Source organism: Neofelis nebulosa, chromosome 1, assembly GCF_028018385.1.
Source record: "Neofelis nebulosa isolate mNeoNeb1 chromosome 1, mNeoNeb1.pri, whole genome shotgun sequence".
NCBI lineage: Eukaryota > Metazoa > Chordata > Mammalia > Carnivora > Felidae > Neofelis > Neofelis nebulosa.
In genome coordinates, this window is record NC_080782.1 from 215,012,050 (window position 1) to 215,031,074 (window position 19,025).

The 19,025-nt window shown below is 41.0% G+C and overlaps 1 protein-coding gene across 1 annotated transcript in view; it reads right to left on the minus strand.

Moving 5' to 3' along the window:
- Nucleotides 1–945: 945 nt before the first annotated feature.
- The window catches only part of VWA8 (von Willebrand factor A domain containing 8), a 365,564-nt gene continuing 347,484 nt past the window's right edge, over nucleotides 946–19,025 (minus strand). Inside the window, exons 43-45 of the mRNA XM_058684129.1 lie at nucleotides 5,751–5,849; nucleotides 4,557–4,795; nucleotides 946–2,392 (exon numbers count right to left, since the gene is read on the minus strand). Of these exons, the coding sequence (XP_058540112.1) occupies nucleotides 2,284–2,392; nucleotides 4,557–4,795; nucleotides 5,751–5,849 (447 nt within the window). The 3' untranslated portion in view covers nucleotides 946–2,283. The remainder of the gene's footprint in view (nucleotides 2,393–4,556; nucleotides 4,796–5,750; nucleotides 5,850–19,025) is intronic.

A 19,025-nucleotide genomic window follows, 5' to 3' on the forward strand; every position in this document is an offset into this window, starting at 1 on the left:
CCTTTTACAAAAAGGCAAAGTCAGGGTTTACACGTTTGTTTGTTTGTTTGTTTTAAATAACAATTGCAAGGATGTCTGGCCAGTGAGGAGAGGTGAATTAAATTACAGGAGAACATTCTTCCCATGTGAAGGAAAACTGGCCTCTGCTCACTCAGGTAGTCAGGGCACAGGCAGGATTTGTTACATGGCCATTGTGTTAATGATTCTCGGATTCTGGTCCAAAGCCTTTGGGGGCTGTGACTGTCCTCAGAGGGGCACTCCTAGGGGTTAAGCTGCCACTTGAACGGGCACTTCCTCAGTTTGCTGCTGAGCCCAGGAAGGGCTGGTTAGAGATGTCCCTCCAGCAGTGTCTTGTGTCCTTGCTCCCCACATCCTCCTCTGAGTGCCCGGATGTGTGCAGGTGGCTTCTGAGTCCCAGGGAGAGGAAGACAGCTCTGTGAACTGTGGTCAGGTTGCAAGAAGAGAAAGGAGTCAAGGCAACGAGAGCTCGAGTACATCACGAGGGAGGCCAGCACAGCCCAGCTCCGCCCCTGCCTGCCAGTGACTGAGGCCCGTTTTCTTGAACTTCCTTACACCTCAGTTTCCTTATTTATCAAGGAGGATGTGAAAAGTATGAATAGTCAGTAGTCCGGTATTGGGAAGTGACTTACTTTCCTCATCTGTAACATGAGATAAAAAAAAGAAAAAAAAATGCTTCTATTTTACATGCATCTTTGTGAGGATTGAATGGAATGATACATGAAATCGTTTAGCATACATACCTGGTATGTGGTAATAATCAGTAAGTGCTACCGGCTGCTGTTGTTGTTATTATTACTGTTATTAATGCAATTACATTTTTAAAGGTACTCGTTGGATTGAAACTGCATGGCTGGATGATTCAGTACACAGAGCAAGTATCTGGCCGGAAAAATAAGAGAAGCTATGCAAACTCATTGGGCAGGATTGCACTGGAAATCTAATTACTTTTATTTCTTTGACAACTGATGGGGAATCGAGGGTGGTGGAACAAATGGGTGATACCTTTTCTTCTCTACAATTGACTAAAAAGAAACGGATCTGTATAATTCCATTACATATGGGTAAACAGGGTAACCTCATTAACAAGACTAGTTTTTCCAACTCATGACAAGAAAGCACGCACACACTGGTGCCCCCTGCAATTTTGACTTTGCATCTCTAGCTTCTTAGGTGCTTGCACAGACCCTGACTTTGGCTGTGGCATTTGATTTTAAACAAAGGGAAAATGAGCCTGTTGGTAAATGAAGGTCAGCCCAAGAGTAGGTGGGAATGAGGTACACTTTGAAAGAAAAGAGGAGTCTTGACAAAAAAAAGCATATATATATATATATATATATATATATATATATATATATATACATACATACACACACACAGCTAAAGAGATCTCCAGTTACCATTCAATTCAAACATACCGCCTTGTTTTTACTTTGCTTTAAGTAAAAACATAAGTGTTTGTTGTTTTGAACATTACATTTTGGACACCAAAATACGTGAGACTTGTGAGAAGCACTGGAAGAACAAGAGGAAACAGGAAGTTCAAGGCAAGACATCCTTTATCCTTCCACGCTGGCAGCATGGAAAATGGGAGGTTTGCTCTTTATTATTTAAAGAGTCTTTAAAAAGTCAGGTGGGAAAGATAGCAATGCAGGGATCTTTTGATTCCTTTTGGCTTTTGCCAAGAGAATGGAATTATTGAAAAAAACCTGTTTATAAAATATGTCTGTTAGAAAGCTTTCCAGTGAGTTACATACTATAAAATCATTGTCTTCTGGGCAACCAAGAGTGGAGAAGAAAATACACTTAATTACTGGATAGGAGCAGGTTGGGTGGGTTTGCACAGACTTGTAACTCAACGTCAGAATACGGCAACTAAAGCTTAGTTTGATGGGGTCGCTTCTGTTACCTCAGGTGACCAGATGTTAAGGCAAAAGCAAGGAATTCTCTTTCCTTCAGGTTTCTAGATATAAACCAAGTACCACAGTTCTCAAACCACTTTCCTTTAACCCTGACCTTTTATAAAATGCAGGTCAACTCACTTCCCTGTGAACCCATCAACAGTTGTCAGTTTCCATGCACAAACCTCCCTCTGCCTGCTTTCCTGAATTCGGATTGCTGAGCAAGCGCAGGAGGACCCAGGAATGCCAGAATTATCCAGTCATTGCACAGGTTCCCTTTATAGATGTCTTCTTTTCTTCAGAGTACTCTTTATCCCTATCTTATTTCAAATCCCGGGGGCACCAGGGTGACGAAGGGCACGTCTTAAACAGTGGACAACATGGTGGAGGTGAAGATCTGTTGTAAAATCTGAGGGATGTCCTTGGTATCCATGGCAACGAAAGACCGGCCAGCTGGTAAAGTTCTCTGAAGCCTGCCAGGATGGAAGGGGAGAGAAAATTACCATTGCAAATCGAGGCTCCCCTTCCACCTCCTGCCCCCACAAACCACAGTGTCCCGATGGTTTCTTAGGAAAAGAAGTTTTTACTTTCTAATACCTTGCCCCTGCCGGCAATTGAACTGGCTGTCACTGGGCAGTGAAAGGCTTGGAAAAGCAACAAAACAGAGCGAGGCACACTGAAAGCAGTGAACCCAGAGAAAGGTCTTTTCGGTGAGAAAATCAGTTAATTGGAAAAGAAGAAATTTCCTTCCTTTTATTACTGTCACTTTCTAGTATTCCCTTGGTAGAACAGAACGCTAGGGACGCATTTGAGATTGGCTCACCTAGGTCCAGCAAATCCATACGCTGTACTTCTAAGTGTTTTTCCTGCCTTAGAAAACAGGCGCCGAAAAATGCTGCCTGGCCAAACCCCGGGTGGTTCTTTCTTTCTTTCCCTGCTCTCTCGTTCTTTTTTGCCTCACATTATACAGCATGAAGTACACTCTGACTTATGCAATTGCAGCTTTGATGACACCAAGGTTATACAGGCTAATGATAATTTTTTTAAATGGCAATTTATCATCTGGAACAAAGGGCCATTTTTTGAAAGCAATGAAAGGACAAGACACAGTTCTATCCAAAAGAACGCCTTCTTTCACTGTGCCAACAAAGTTTGGTTTTGGAATGACATTTAATAAAAGTCAACCGTCCTGTGTAGTATCATACATTTGGCATGCCTGGTAGACCAGCTAATTCTGCAACGTATCTTTTGCCAGTGGATGTTGGACCATTTCCCTAGGAAACCACAAGGGTATTATTGTACTTTCTTAAGTATTCAAACAGGATCTGTTCACTAGAAAGACAAAATAGCTATTTCAGCTCAACCAGTATTTGTTGAACTTGCCGTCTGCTAAATACTGGGCTGGTCCTGAAGGAAATCTGGGTAGAAAAGGCACGGTTTGCATTCGAGGACATGGAAGTTCTAGAAGAGGCTAACGTATAAAACTGGGAAGAATGCAAAGTCAGTTGTAATAAAGTGACTGTAACTACATGATATTCAGGCTGTTCTTAACCTCACTTGGTGATCCTGCAGCAAGGCGAAGGGAATAGGAAAAGATGCCAGCTCTTTTGACACTAAAGCATTTTGTAGTGTATACAGGACTCTATACTTCAGAGTATGACAGGTAAGAGACAGGAATAATAAAAAGGTATGCATTCTAGGCAGGAAATTTATTTTTGGGGGTGGGAAAAATATACTTCCATTTGTGTTTTCTGCCTCATACAAATATTTCAAGCAAAGAAAAATCAGAAGTTCTTTCTGTTTATAATTCAAAAGAATAAACATTAGTATATTTGAGAAATGAAAGTGTTTCCAGATCTCTCCTTTTAGCTCATCCACAATGGTATTTGTTATCTGACCACACCTTCTCTACTAAATATTTAGCATATTCAGTGTAGAATTTTACCACATATACTCTCTTACATTGTCTCCAAGTGCTTTACCTGCTTGTCCCCCCAGTAAAAAGGGATATACACACATACAAAGGGAGATATTTAAGAAGTGATATTTATCTACAATCTATGTATCTATATCCACGTATGTCTGTCCATGTATATTTATGTATATGTCTCACTATATGTATGTGTATGTGTGTGTGTATGTCCATGTATATTTATGTATATGTCTCGCTATATGTATGTGTATGTGTGTGTATTTTATATATTATTTATATACAGGTTTTACAGACACAAACATATATATACGCAATCTCTTATGCTGGGAAAATAGATGTTTGCTAACTTTGAATATGATTTGAACATGAACTGATTAGAACTGAGCTTGAGACCTTGATGTTAAGTGAAAATATATAAAATACTGTCTAATTTATTTGTGGACAAATCAATTTGTTAATTATCCTATTGTTGGTCTAAACACACAATGGAAAACTGTTAATTTCAAATGATTACTGCTCATCCAAACATAAGCCGGAGCATTATATCCTTCCAACTGGACTATCAGCTCCATGACAGCAGCAACCCTACGGGCCATTCCTCCTTTTTCTCTTCCACTGCCCCGCCTGATGCCAATCCCGTGAAATGACATGCGCCAGGTAGGTCCCTATACCTGTCCTTTGCTGTATTCCGAGGAGACCCTTACCTGGTTGCTTGATCACCTAAAGATCCAATGAAAATGGCAAAAGCATTTACTTGAGGGTTGCTTGTCAGGATTTGGGCAAACTTGGCAGGATGTATTCCATATCGTGACAGGTTTGCGTCACTTAAGACGATGACAAAGTACTCGTCAGCTTCTTCTTTGACAATTTCCTTGATGGCATGTTCTGTCCCCTCTAACGTGTGGTCCCCACTCATGCAGAATTGAGCATGGGCATGCATTGTCTGGAGGTAAGAGATGTCGCACAAAAGCCACAGGTGAGAAACTTTCTAAGCCAACATAATGGTTTTTCTATTGACCACGAGAATGCACAAATACCAATTATTCCATGTGAATAAGAAATCTCTGAGCAAGTTCTATTTCATTTGCACCTCAGAGTGACAACAGTACATGTGATATTTGTATGCGGTTAAGACTTTTGTTAGAAACATGAAATGTTCCCAAACTCTCCCAGTTGGCACTTACTCCTCAAACTCAAGCTGCCATTTAAAGTGAGAAAATGTAAGAAAACATAAAACTTGGTATCACACACACACGCTGTGGTAGGCAGAATTCCAAGGTGGCCCCCAAGATTCCTGCCCCTGGTAAACACAGCCTGCATAGTCCTTTCCCCTTAAATGTGGGCAAGACCTGTGAATGGATGTGACACAAGAGAAAAATGAGAAATGGGTTGAATTTCTAATAAACAAAGCTGTAACACTAAACACTGTATTTACAACAATAGCAATGGAGGACATTTACTTTAACCTCATAAGGTGTGTGTGTTTCTACTGTAGATCTGAGTATGTGAAACTGAAGTTATCATTAGAAAATACTACGAAGTACATAAAACTGGGAGAGTACGCTGAAAGGGGTCATTCTTTTCCTTTTACTGAAATACTTAGGGACTGAGAAGAACTGTATAGGTTTTAGGAGGGGGACTCAGGCTGTGGAATCCTGACATAATCTTGAGTACACTAAAAATATGTAGGGAACAGAGTTTAAAATTTGTAGTGTGGAGAAGAGGATTTTAGGCACCAGGAGCATTTTCTCAGTTTAAGGCTTGAATGCTTGTAAAACAGAAAGTCTTTTTCTTTCCTGTATCTGTTGCTGCTTCAGTGAATCTTTCCAGTCATCAGAAGATACTTTACCTAATCTGGTGGAAGTTTTCACAATATAGAGGTGATTCAATGTATTTACCTTCAGAATTTCTAGTCTTTGCTTATTGTCCTTGGGGATTTTGTTAATTGGAACCAGACCAATGTTGTAGCCATCTCCAGAGTGTCCAGCGATGTCATACTATAGATAAGAGAATCAGAGTTAGAAGCCTCTGCCCACTAGAGAATTGTCATCAGACCTTTTGGCCTCCAAATCTTTGGTCTGCCACCATACACAATTGCTCAACAGATGGCCATGGAGAAGTCCAGAGAGATGGATGTGTGCTTATCAACAAAGGCAGACAAATTCCAGGCTCCTTCATTTCTGGCTCATCCTCATGTGATTTCTGCCCTAGCAGGAGGGAGAAAGTATGATGGGGGCTTCATGGGCTACCAAGACTTCCATTCTTAACCATCAGGGGAGAGTTCAAAAAAAAATCACACACATACACACGCACTGTGGTAGGCAGAGTACCAAGGTGGCCCCCAAGATTCCTGCCCGTTGGCATACATGGCCTGCATAATCCTCTCCCCTTAAGTGTGAGCAGGACCTGTGAATAGGGTAGGATGTTTACTTGTGATTATGTTATGTGGCAAAGGGGATGTTGCAGATGTAAGGCCGCTAATCAGGTGACTCTGAGTTTATCAAAAGGGAGATTACCTGGGTGGGCCCAATTTAATCACATGAGCCCTAAAAAGCAGAGTTTTTCTGGATGGTAGTAGAAGGGGAAGACAGAGAGACTTGAAGTCTGGGGGGATGTGACATGTGGGAATTATCTGTGGCTGAGATGGAGGTGACTATGGGGTGAGGCCTTGAGAGTGGCGTCTAGGAGGGACCCTGGCTGACAGCCAACATCAAAACAGGCACCTCAGTCCTATGACCACAAGGGACTGAATTCTGCCCAAATCCAAATGGGCTTGGAAGCAGAGCCTCTAGGTAAGAGTCCAGTCTGGCTCAGATCGCAATTTCAGCCTTATGAGACCCTAACCAGAGAACCCAGCTGAGCCTTCCTAGACCCCTAAACTATAGAACTAAGACCTAGTAAATGGGTATTGCTTTGAGAGGCTATGTATGCAGTAATTGGTTACACAGCAGTAGAAAACTAATACATAAACTTTTTTTTTTGAACACACAAAGTGAAATGTATTCACCATCGAAATTACAGTAAAGCACAAAAAAGAAAGTAAAAATTAGTCATAATCCCATATTCAAAGCTAACATCTCTCAAAGTTTTGTAGAAGTTCTGAGGCTTTTATTTCCTCTCACTACATGTGAAAAATGTTGCACATTCACACACACACACATCTACATCAACATAACTTCTAACTGCAATGGATAACATTGTTTTATAATCTGCTTTTCTACTTTATTTATTTTTTTAACTTTATTTTTAATTTTTTAAAATTTACATCCAAATTAGTTAGCATATAGTGCAACAATGATTTCAGGAGTAGATTCCTTAGTGCCCCTTACCCATTTAGCCCATCCCCTCTCCCACAACCTTTCTAGTAACTCTCAGTTTGTTCTCCATATTTATGAGTCTCTTCTGTTTTGTCCCCCTCCTTGTTTTCACATTAGTTTTGTTTCCCTTCCCTTATGTTCCTCTGTTTTGTCTCTTAAAGTCCTCATATGGGTGAAGTCATATGATTTTTGTCTTTCTCTGACTAATTTCACTTAGCATAATACCCTCCAATTCCATCCACGTAGTTACAAATGGCAAGATTTCATTCTTTTTGATTGCCGAGTAATACTCCATTGTATATATATACCACATCTTCTTTATCCATTCATCTATCGATGGACATTTGGGCTCTTTCCATACTTTGGCTATTGTTGATAGTACTGCTATAAACATGGGGGTGCATGTGTCCCTTCGAAACAGCACACCTGTATCCCTTGGAGAAATGCCTAGTAGTGCAATTGCTGGGTCGTAGGGTAGTTCTATTTTTAGTTTTTTGAGGAACCTCCATACTTTTTTCCAGAGTGGCTGCACCAGTGTGCATTCCCATACTTTATTTTTTTAATAAAAAACATTTTTTAATGTTTATTTATTTTGAGAGAGAGAGAGAGAGAGAGAGAGAGAGAGAGGTTGAATGAGAGGGGAAGGGGCAGAGAGAGAGAAGGAAACACAGAATCCAAAGCAGGCTCCAGGCTTGGAGCAATCAGCACAGAGCCCTACATGGGGCTCGAACTCATGGACCATGAGATCATGACCTGAGCTGAAGTCAGATGCTTAACCAACTGAGCCACCCAGGTGCCCCTCTGCTTTTCTACTTTAGTGTATGACATGTATTTTTAAAATTTAGGAACTACCTTTCTATTTCTCTATCTCACAGTGCACATGAGAAAACTAGAGCTGAGTGTGGGGTGCAGCATTTGAATGGAATCTGGAAAGAAGTTTGGGACCTGAAGCAACCCCATAACTGGAGCAAGGTGGCTCTAACTATTGGGGTTTGCTCCCCAATTCCCTTCTCCCCTTCCACGTCCCTCTAAGAATTTTTGTGATTCTGATGTGAAAGTTAGAATAGATGTTAGGGTATCTGGGCAATTGGGGCATCTGGAAAGAAAATTCTGAGTGTGGGCCTGGGGCAAAAGATTTTCAGGAATATTTGGAATACTACTGAGGGACAAAATGCTTTAGAATCACTGCTTTCTATTCACCAACTGCCCATCAATCAACAAGTATGTTTTGAGCACCAACCATGTGCAAAACATGACTCTAGGTATTGTAGGGGAATGCACTTATTTCTTTTCATGTCTGTTTCTTTTTAACTGTTGAGCTCTTTGAGGCCATATCTTATTCATCTTCAAATTTCAGTATCTGTGAGTGTGCCTGGTGTGTTTATGGCAAAAATGCAATCATGTTGGGGCAATAAGAAGCTTTCCTTTCCCATGTGGGCTACATTCTTTTGCAAATAAGCTGCTTGGAAGCTGGAATGCATTTTCCCACCCCCCACCCCCCATAGCCACCATGTGATAAATGGTGGTTAGCCCAAGCTGGCTGACCAAAAAGCCCATACAGTAACCAAAACCATTGTATTTAAAATGAAAAGAAGTGGAAGAATTTCTGTTGAAATAATTTTTATGCAATGATAGGGAGCCAGGAGAGAAGCTGGGTTATTTGCAGAAGATCAGTTCCATTTTGGATGTGCTGAAATTATGCATCCAGGGAGGTATCAGAGTAGAAATGTATTTCATGGAGTCAGAGATGTGGCTGTCCCTGCCCAGGAGGGACACATGACTGCCAAGGGCAAATGCAGAGACAGAGAAGAGCAGAGGAACCCTTCACCTGAACTTTGAGGAGTATCCTCTTTGGTGGGTGGAAGAAGGACACAGAGCTGAGTGGGGAAGACAGGGGAGACAGCACTTGCCAAAGTAGGATAAGCGGATGGCCCTGGGGAATCTGTGTGCAGGGTCTCCGGAAGTGGTTGTGCAAGTGTGCTGAATCACACTAACGTCAGCCATCCCAGAGAATGGGGACTAGTGACCTCTGGGCCTCAGAATCAACAGACACCTTTGTGGGGACAAGGTTAGTGAAAAGTCTGTGGGATAAAAAGTAAAATGGAACAGCATCTAGAGGGGTGTTGGGGGGGAGGTGTCTGGGCATGTTACAGGTGGCAGAGAGGAGGCAGTCAGGAAGGAGATCATGGTCAGAGTCAGAGTGTCTAGTCTGGAGAAGGAAGGAGGACACTCCTTTTTCTGAGACTGAAAACGAGCAGAAAGAATGGGAATGGACAGAGATAAGTGTGTAATTGGAAGGGACAAGTGTACAAATGAAGGCCGATGTAAGATGCCTAAATATTTAAAACCTGTAAATCAGGATATAAATTGTTAAATAAAATATATTCTGTCCTCCTTTGATAAGTAAATACAGATTATAATGACCTGGAGAGCCGGGAGTCCTTGAAGTTCTGTGCAAGAACAGAATGGTGTGGGCAGCACCGGCCCCTGGCTTGCTATAGTTGGCTCTGTCCCATTTCCATGAGGCGCTTCACATATGTATGGACACCCAGCCATCATATTCCTTCCTACAGTTGCCCCTTGGCCATACCTCAGACCTGGGTGTTTACACCATTGGCCAGTCTGCCCTATGAAGATGGGCATAAGAAAGGGGACCACATAGGAAGCAGGCTTGGGGGGTCATCAGAGGTTTCTTGGGGAGCCCAGAAACTGGGAACATGATCCAGAAACTGGCTTTAACCGAGTATACCCCCTTGGCCCCATAGGCTCTTTACCTCATGGGAGGGACATGGTTAGGGGAGGACCAGAGTGAGATCTTGGGTGTGGTTTTCAGATTTTTTAATTTATGCAAAAGATGATACAAAAGAATTGTAAGGGAAATTTACCAATACAATAAAAAGGCTTGATAATAAATCAAGGCTTTTTAAGAGGATGTAATAAATTCCATATGTGAAAAAAAAATCTCCTTGGATAGTTTGTTATCCATCTTATGAAAAGGTAACAGAATTTGAACCCTAAAAGCTGTACAGCTCTTGCCAATGGCAACTAGTAAAGTATTGGCTTCAGTAGATGTCTAAGGTCACCCACGTGTTCAGTGCTGGGGCGGGTATGGAGAAAGCCTGTCGGATTCCTCCATGAAGCATGCTCGAGGCCCTATCATGTCTCAGTTGACAATGGTCACGGCCGGAACTATTTTAAGCCAAGAATAAAGTTCTCCTGAGAAGGTGCCAGGCAGACTGCTTTCGTTACGGGGCTGGTGAAGTAATCTGTTAAACAGGATCTTACACAGGAGGGGATAAGATCAGTTCCTTGAAACAGAAGTAGGTTTCTCCTTTTTGGCTGAGGCAAGAGGGCTATAAATGTATTAAGCTTTTTCCTTCCCTTTAACTGGAGATGCAAATTCTTACTAATCAGATGACCATGGATGAGACTATATGAATACATCTTTGACCATATGGTCTGCTCACAGGGTTGACGTAACTGGTTACTGTGAGGAAAAAAGTTGATTATTACACAAATAGCAGTCAAATGAGCTCTTTCTCAAAAACAGATACTGGCTGATTAAAGGCTTCGGGAACATTTTAGTTACTATCCATCTATCATTCCCTGGACTGATTTACCTACCTACCTACCAACCACTTTATTTGTCCAGGAGAACAAAGCATACTATACTTTTTCATACAAGTGAGAGAAAGGTAAGTTGCCAATCTGCCTTTCTTCTCCCTCCCTTCTTCCTTTTCTTCCTTCTTCTGTTTTCTCCTTTTCCTCCTTCCTTTCTTTATTTGTAGTAAGGAAATTTCTATTTGCAGAACGATCTGCCTTTGTCTGTGCCTGGTTAGCATTGCAAAGGCTGAGAAGACACACCTAAGGGACAGGATGAGGCTTATAAAATGGTTTGCAGGCTCTGGTTTTTATTTTCCAGACAGGCTTGGGGATTATTCTGTGCCCAAAGTAAATAAAATGCTTGAGAGGAATCCAAAGCACATCCAAGTGTGGAACATTCCCTGGTGTTACTGTAGATCAGTGTAAGCTTCCATTAAAAACAATATTTCTATGTCATAATTATCTAGTATCTGCTATCCAAGGATCCCAACACGTTTTACAGGCAGAGATTTGCTAATCCTCAAAACGGGCTGGGCTAAAGGAAAAAAGGTACATAAACTCCTTCTTTTCCATTCTCTGATACTTAATCCTACTGTTCACCCAGTCTGGTTCGTTTCTGCTGTGACCACCGTCAAATCAGACTTGACAGGGTCTCAAGCATGCATCTGTGGAGGAATCACAAAGTCACTAAACAAGAGCCTCACTGTCATTACCAAACCACCTAACATTCAGATCATAACTTTTTTGAGCAGCTCAAAATTTTATGGTCACGAAAATGACCGCTTCTCACGGCCTCCCATAAGTCCTTGTGGGGTCTTGCACTGCAGCATAAACATAAATAATAAACCACAGTAGTAAGAAAAACTTTGACTATAGAAGATCAATTTTAATACTTCTTTGCTTTGGAAACTTGTTTAAATGCCCCCTTGCTGTATTTTCTTTTGAAAATCGCATTCACTTAGAGAAAGGTCTTACAAATGAAAACGAATGCTGAGTTTCAGTCTAAGACACAAAGATGTATTAGGAAATAAGAAGGCTGATTTGTGATAGGTTGCAAAGAAATGTCTGCTTAGAACAAAGAGCTATTGGTGTTTTGTTTTTTTTTTAACAAGTGAGATTTATGTTTAGATTTCTGTGGGGAAGGATAATCATCTGCTAGTTAGGAAAGGCTATGCTTTATTGTGCATCCACATTATAACTAGGTATGAGACAATCGTCTGAGGCTATTTCTGAAGACTGATGATGTGTGAAATTTTAATCTCCTACAAATCCAAGTACACCATTCTAAGGTGGCACCACTGACAGTGGGCAGCAAAGGATTAGAAGATGAATATGTGATCAAAAGAGTCAAGGGAAGTGCCAACAGAACCCCTAAGGTGTTAGTGAGCCGATAAGCTATAGTAGTAGCTAGCTAACCTTTCTTTGTATCTTAGAAGTCAATGTAAAAAGAATACTGTTCTGGGGCACCTAGGTGGCTCAGTTGGTGAAGTAGCCAACTCTTGATCTCGGCTCAGGTCATGATCCCATGGCTCGGTTCAAGAGTTCGAGCCCTGAGCTGTGCTCTGTGATGACCACATGGAGCCTGCTTAGGATTCTTTCTCTCCCCCTCTCTCTTGCTCTCTCTCAAAATACATAAACTTAAAAAAATAACGTTGTGAAGGTCAAGGATTCTAGGCTTAGCTCTGATATTAACAACCTCTTTGACCTAGCACAAGTCACTTAACTTTTGTAAATCTTGTTTCTATTTTGTAAATAATGCTGGTTTAAATGACCTCTAACATTATATGCTTAGAAGTCCCTTAACCTCTCTGGCAAATAGGAATAATCTCTGTTTTATCTAACCTCACAGGGTCACTGAAAGTATAGGACAATACATTTAATGAGTATAATGTCAATGTTTGTACAGTTCTTCATGTCTCAACTCATCTTGATTCTCTTCACAGGATTTGTGGTGGGAATTATTTACCTCTTTTTACAAATGAAGAAATTAATGCTTGGAGAGGTCAACAGCCTTTCCTAAGCTCAGAGATGTAGTGTTGGCAGAGGTGGAAGCCAGACCCAGGTGCCCTGATTCTGTAGAGAAATAATCATTCCCTATCCCCCTCCCCAGTCTCTTTGGCCAGTACTTCCATAGCAACAACTGGGTCAATTCTGAATTCTTGTTTCACTGTGAATGGATTCAGAGAACTCTGTACCCCTTTCTTGGGTCTTATCTCCATGTACCAAGAAGAGTTTATTCAAAGCCTAAGCCTGATAAGATAAATGGTTTCCATTTCTAAATGTGTGAAACATTCCTGAGGCATGGGGAAAAGGTTAATTACAGACACAGAGCTAAGTTTTTGATAGAAGGAATCTTCCCAGCAGGTGCTAGTTTTGTGAATCATATCTTTTCACATCCTTCTGAGAATTAACCCAGCCTTTCTGACCAAGATATCTTTGAGAAAAGTTATGCCTACTATACCTCACTTGGACGAAGAAGTGCTAAGGGAAGGAAAATATAGAGTCTTTTATGTAAATGGTACATTTGCTCCTGAATTACAGCATTGTAAAAATACTGACTGGGCAGGAGTAAAATGGTTGCAAAAAAACGGGGATAAAACATCAACTTCTTAAGAAAGGGCCCGGAAGTAGGAGTCAGAAGTCCTGTTTTGTTTTTTTTTTTCTACCGTGTAGCTGTGTGCCCTTGAGCAAAGCATGTTACCTCTCTGGATCCTGATTTTTCTCATCTGTAAAACAAAGAAGTTGGTGAAAATAATTGCCAAGACCATTCCTGCTCCTAAGGTTCTATGAAAAGTCAATGGTTCACTCTAGAAACAGACTGGAAAAGTCTGCTTCCCTTCTCATAGGAAAATCTGTGCCTTGCTTTCTCTTGTCAAAGGAATGAATCACCTAAATCTACCTGAGGACTGATGAAGTCTTTTCTAAAATGAAAGCTCTCAGAGTCTACAAGAAATAACAATCCAGTACTGGCTCTAGTGGAAGTCTTTCTCCAATGGAAACACTGCACAAAAGCCCAGATTATGAAACATCACACAAAATTAATATAAATGGAATTGTTTTGGTTTAATTGGAGATGGAAGGGGAAAGGATAAAAAGTCCTGTCTGCTCGTCATCAAACCCCCAACACCCTTCAAGCATTCCTTGTTACACTGTTAGGAAACCATGGCCTTAAAATAGGAGTTATTCTCCACCAAAAAAAAAAAAAAAAAAAAAAAAAAAAGGAAAAAAGAAAAAATTGAACACTACTTTTCAAAGTCCCATTTCTCAAAAACTCAATAAATCTGTCTCTTTTCTGGACTCGCCACTTGAGTGCTCAGTGGAGAGACAGTCACCTAACTCTTGATGTTATGGAGTGCTTTGAAGAAAAAAAATAAAGGCATGAAGAGCTTTTGAAAAGGAGGTCTACTTTAGGGTTTTAGTAAAACATTCCCATGGGCTTGCAGAAATCACAAGGAACAAACAAGAAATCATGAGATAAAGGAAAAAATGTTTCTTGACTGAAATAAAATGGTTCGCACAACAGTTACCATTCCACTTTTCACTCCCGTGTTTCAGTGCTCTGTGAACATTAAACATTTTGCTGCTTAAGACTAGAGGAGTTTATGATGATTATTAGCAAATAATGTCACTTTCATCTTAAGAGACCAGACTATATATGCTGCTTCTGAGAATAACTGAATTCTATTGGTAGACCAATTATGAGAAACTTTAAAAACTCCAGATGGCTTTGAAATGTGTCCTGCCACTGAATTACCTTTTCTTCTCAGTAATTCTTACTCAAGGGTCCCTGTGGTTTGGCATGGCTCATGCTAGGATGGAACAGAAAGTGGAGGCTGACTCCAAATGAGCCTCCTGGACCTGGACTGTAATGACCCAGAGCCTGGGAGCTGAGCCCAAGCCAAACAAGATACAACACAGATGCCAAAAGAGAGGTTTCGGGGAAGAGTCCAGATCACTGGGCCAGGTCGGTGGCTTCTGAAGGTTTCAAAGCAAATATAGACTAGACACCTTTACGAAGGAGGGATCCAACTGCAAGAAGACCATGCTAGAAGCCATCTGGAACTGTGGAGCAGGAAGTCTCAGAGCACATTGCTGAATTCCTAAAGATACCACACGCGATGCCATCCTGGGCTACGGAATATAAATTTTTCACTAGGAACTCCTAAAACTGTCATTTGTTCATGCATCATTTTATGTTTGCTGAGAAAATTACATACTTTCATTAGTTATTCCTAGTCCTTATGCGTCTCTCACAAATGGGAAAATGAAAGCACAGATAGAGTGAGTTGGACGTGACCAGATGGTGTACAGATACAGAACACAGTGAATGGAACGCTGCCATTTGATGTACACGTGTCAAATATCTCTGAGAAGACACCACAAAAAAATCCACACCGGAGGGGTAAGTGGGAGCTGAGAGGGGTCAGAGGCTTACACAGAGGGCTTCACTTTCGCTCCTTTTTGAACCTTCTACACATTTACCCCAACGTATTTAATTAAACGCCCTCACAGAATGTCAGGTGGTTCCACCCCACTTTTTTCATACACTCTACAAAGGAGGCTGGAGAGACCCCAGCAGAGACTGGGTGGCCAGTGGCCACTCTAAACTCAGACATGTTGGCAGGGGTGGTGAGAACATTATACAAAGTTTCCAGTGCACCCAGTGCAGGGGAGAAGCTGTTGGGAGTTCTGGAAACATGGGGAATATTGGGATAAGGTAAGTGGCACCATGAGGAAATAGCCAGATGAATCCAGAATAAAGGGCGTTCTGCAGAACAACTGTTCTGAACTCTCAAGAGCAAGCATCAGGACAAGCAAAGATGGTAGTGGCAGTGGATGTGACGTGGCCGCTCTGGGTGAAAAGAGGCTAACGAGACATTACAACCAAAAATGAAGTGTGGATTTTGGATCCTGGATTGTGTGTGTGTGGGGGGACCAATTAGAAAAGACACTTCCTGTGGTAAGCACTGAGTAATACATGGAGCTGTTGAATCATTATATTGTACACCTGGAACCAATATAACCCTGTATGTTAATTACTTCATTTAAAAAAGACACCTTTGAGATAGTTGGGAAAAGTGAATTTGGACTGGACACTAGAAGATATTATGAAATTACTGACAATATTTTTAGATGTGATAATGGTATTGAGGTTGTGCTAGAGAATGTCCTGTTAGGAGAAGCATAATAAAATATTTAGTAGTAAAGCATTATGATTTATTTTTAAATGATTTAGAAGAAGGAAGACAGTATATATTTAGAGAGAAACATAAAGCAAACAAGGGAAAATATTAACATTTGGCGAATCTAAGTAAAGGCATATGGGTGTTCATTTTACTTCTCTTTCAACTTTTCTGTAGTTTTCAATTTTTTCAGAATAAAAAAGTTGGGATAAAAAGGGGAAATTTTAAAAACAAATCAAAATACCAAAAGGGAATAACAAACAGGAGAGGAGTCCTGTCTCCAACAGCCTTCTGACTTTGGGAAAAAGTCCTTAATGTTCCTGGGTCTCAGTTTCCTGTTTGAGGACTGGGGAGACTGAGTATTGACTTGTGAATTCTGAAGTCCATGGACATGGTAATGAATTTGCAGGAGCAGGACTCCTATGCTCTCCCTGTCTCCTGTCCCTCCCCAGCCCTCGAGATACTCGCCCAAATGCCATTTTTCCTCACAGAGCTTGTTTTGTGAAATCTTGACGTCTTTTCTTGGAAAGATTTTAATGGAGTGGAGACTTTCTATGCTCTTAAAAAAGTTCTAAAGGAACTATAGTGAAGGTAGGGAGTATGTTTAGAAGTACAAGAAAATGCACAAAATCCATTTCATAAAAGTGCTATTAAGAATCTAATAGCATAAGGGCGCCTGGGTGGCTCAGTTGGTAGAGTGTCCGACTTAGGCTCAGGTCATGATCTTATATTCATGGGTTCAAGCCCTGCATCGGGCTCTGTGCTGACAGCTCAGAGCCTGGAGCCTGCTTCAGATTCTGTGTCTCCTTCTCTCTCTGCCCCTCCCCTGCTTGTGCTCTGTCTCTCAAAAAATAAAATAAAATATTAAAAAAAATTAATCTAATAGCATAAAAAAAACAATAAAGATACTTCAAACCTTGAATAAAGCTTACCTTATCTTGGTGTCTTGCTGTAATTTCTTGCTCTAAATATTGACTGGATTTGTTAGTCATATATTACCATGGTTATCTTCTCAATATATCTGTGGTTTTACTAATAAAGACTGGGGAAATTATTTACACTATTGTGGGAATTCGAGACTATAAGCAAAATATGTGCTGAAGTGGGGTGTCTGGAGATGAGCATGCTTTCTATGTGCCTCTGTTACTGCACATCTCTCATTGAATGTTCTATCAGAATTAGTACTTTTTATGTGTCTCCCTCACTAGGCTATAAGCTCAAGGATGGCAGGGAACTCTGTACCTAGCAGAGTACTATCCTCTTAGCAAGTGCTCAATTTATGTTTGTAATTTTATTAAAATCCACTTATATGGCCACAATTGGGTTGTAACTGTCAATTAGAAACAAAACAAAACAACAGCTTGTGAAAGGCTGATTTTCCTTGATATTGTTTCTTTTTGGTGTGACATGTCCAGTCTCATTAATGTTGTCCCAAATGCCAGCCTTTTAACAGTGAGAACTGGAGAAATACCAATCTCTCTGTGCACTCCGCTGTGTGAGATGAAATGATATATTCAACACGCTTCCTGATAGTCACATCATCCACCTGCAGGCTGTTGGAATGGTTCTCAGATTTCCGTATTAGCTTTGCCACCTTCTACCTTCTGTCTAATTCTTTACACAGTCCTGGGGAGCTGAGTCAACCAATTTCTTGGTTAGCTCCTAAAAATGTTCCTAAAAACTTAGAAGAAGTAGTCTCACCTATCGGAGTGGTTCTGTTCTCAAAGGCATAAAAATCCTCTAACTGGAAATTTTATTCTAGATAATATGAGTATGTATACCAATTTTAATAGTGATATGTTGGTTACCATCTATAATGGATCACAATTTCCATATAACTCAAAAGAAGCTAAGGAACGCTGACCTTCAAAACTCACAAAAGAGGCAGATGGGCTGATCCAAATATTAGTAGAACCCAAGGGTTTCAAAACATTCAATGAGACTTATGCTGATGTGATGGATAGATGTTTAACCATCCGCTGGTCATCCATGGTCCAAGTGATTTAGGAATTAAACTCCTACTAGGCAAGATCTAAAATATTTTAAAATAAATATTTCCCAGAGACCCATAAAACATAAAAAAACAAAAAATTAAAATGAAGACACACTTACATCTGAAGGGAGGCAGGGTCAGGGGAAGGAAAAGGCTGAATACTAGTGCACAAGCCACAGGACATAAAGCTGCCAGAGTGGTCTTTGATTTTTGGCTTTGACCTTTCTGGCAATGGAAACCAAGAGGGAATCTTGAACAGTTCCATGGTTTTCACTAATCACAACCCTGTTCTTCATTCTGGGAGGGAAACAAAGCTGCTCCCTACCGTGAAAGTCTACATCCTATTTGTATTTGTATCCTGAACTTGTACAGAGCCTGGCAACCCACAGCACTCCCTGACCAAAGCTGCCTTTTCCTACCACTTAATTCTAAAAGGAATCTCTCACACAGAGCTTCATGCAAGGGACCCTGGGAGAGTTGGAGCTCAAAAACGGGCTTGAAGTAAATGCAATGATGGGTTACATTGATCTATTGCTTGCTGTGCATTCCGGCACAGATTTTTAAAGTAAAAAGATAATAGAGACCGTAATACACAGATAGTAATCCTCTACGTGGGATGTCAAGCTAAATAATGATCTACGATTGCCTATTTCTGAAGGACATGTTGGATCCTGCATATGATCTAGAATACCTATGGATAGACTGAGCACCCTCTATACATGTCTGCACATATACCATTTCTGCCCCCTGCACTTTTGATAATAATTACCCAGCACGTGACTGTGTTATTTGCTCTAGTAAAGGGCCAGAAGTGCAGGTGCTCCTGTGGCCGATTAAGAGTGGACCGATGGGCAACTTGGGCAGTCACATGGCTCTAGGGGATCCCCTTTCCACACTCAGGCCTCTGAAGGAGGGTGCAGCAAAATGGACATAGTTGGAACGGGCAACTGCATGTCTCCCAGGGTTGCTGTCTTCATTCCCAGTGGAGGGTCATCTATTACTGTTTAATCTTCGCGCACATGGAAAGGGAAAGCAAGGCTGAGAATAGTGCTCTTTGAGGGTGTCCTCAACCCTTGG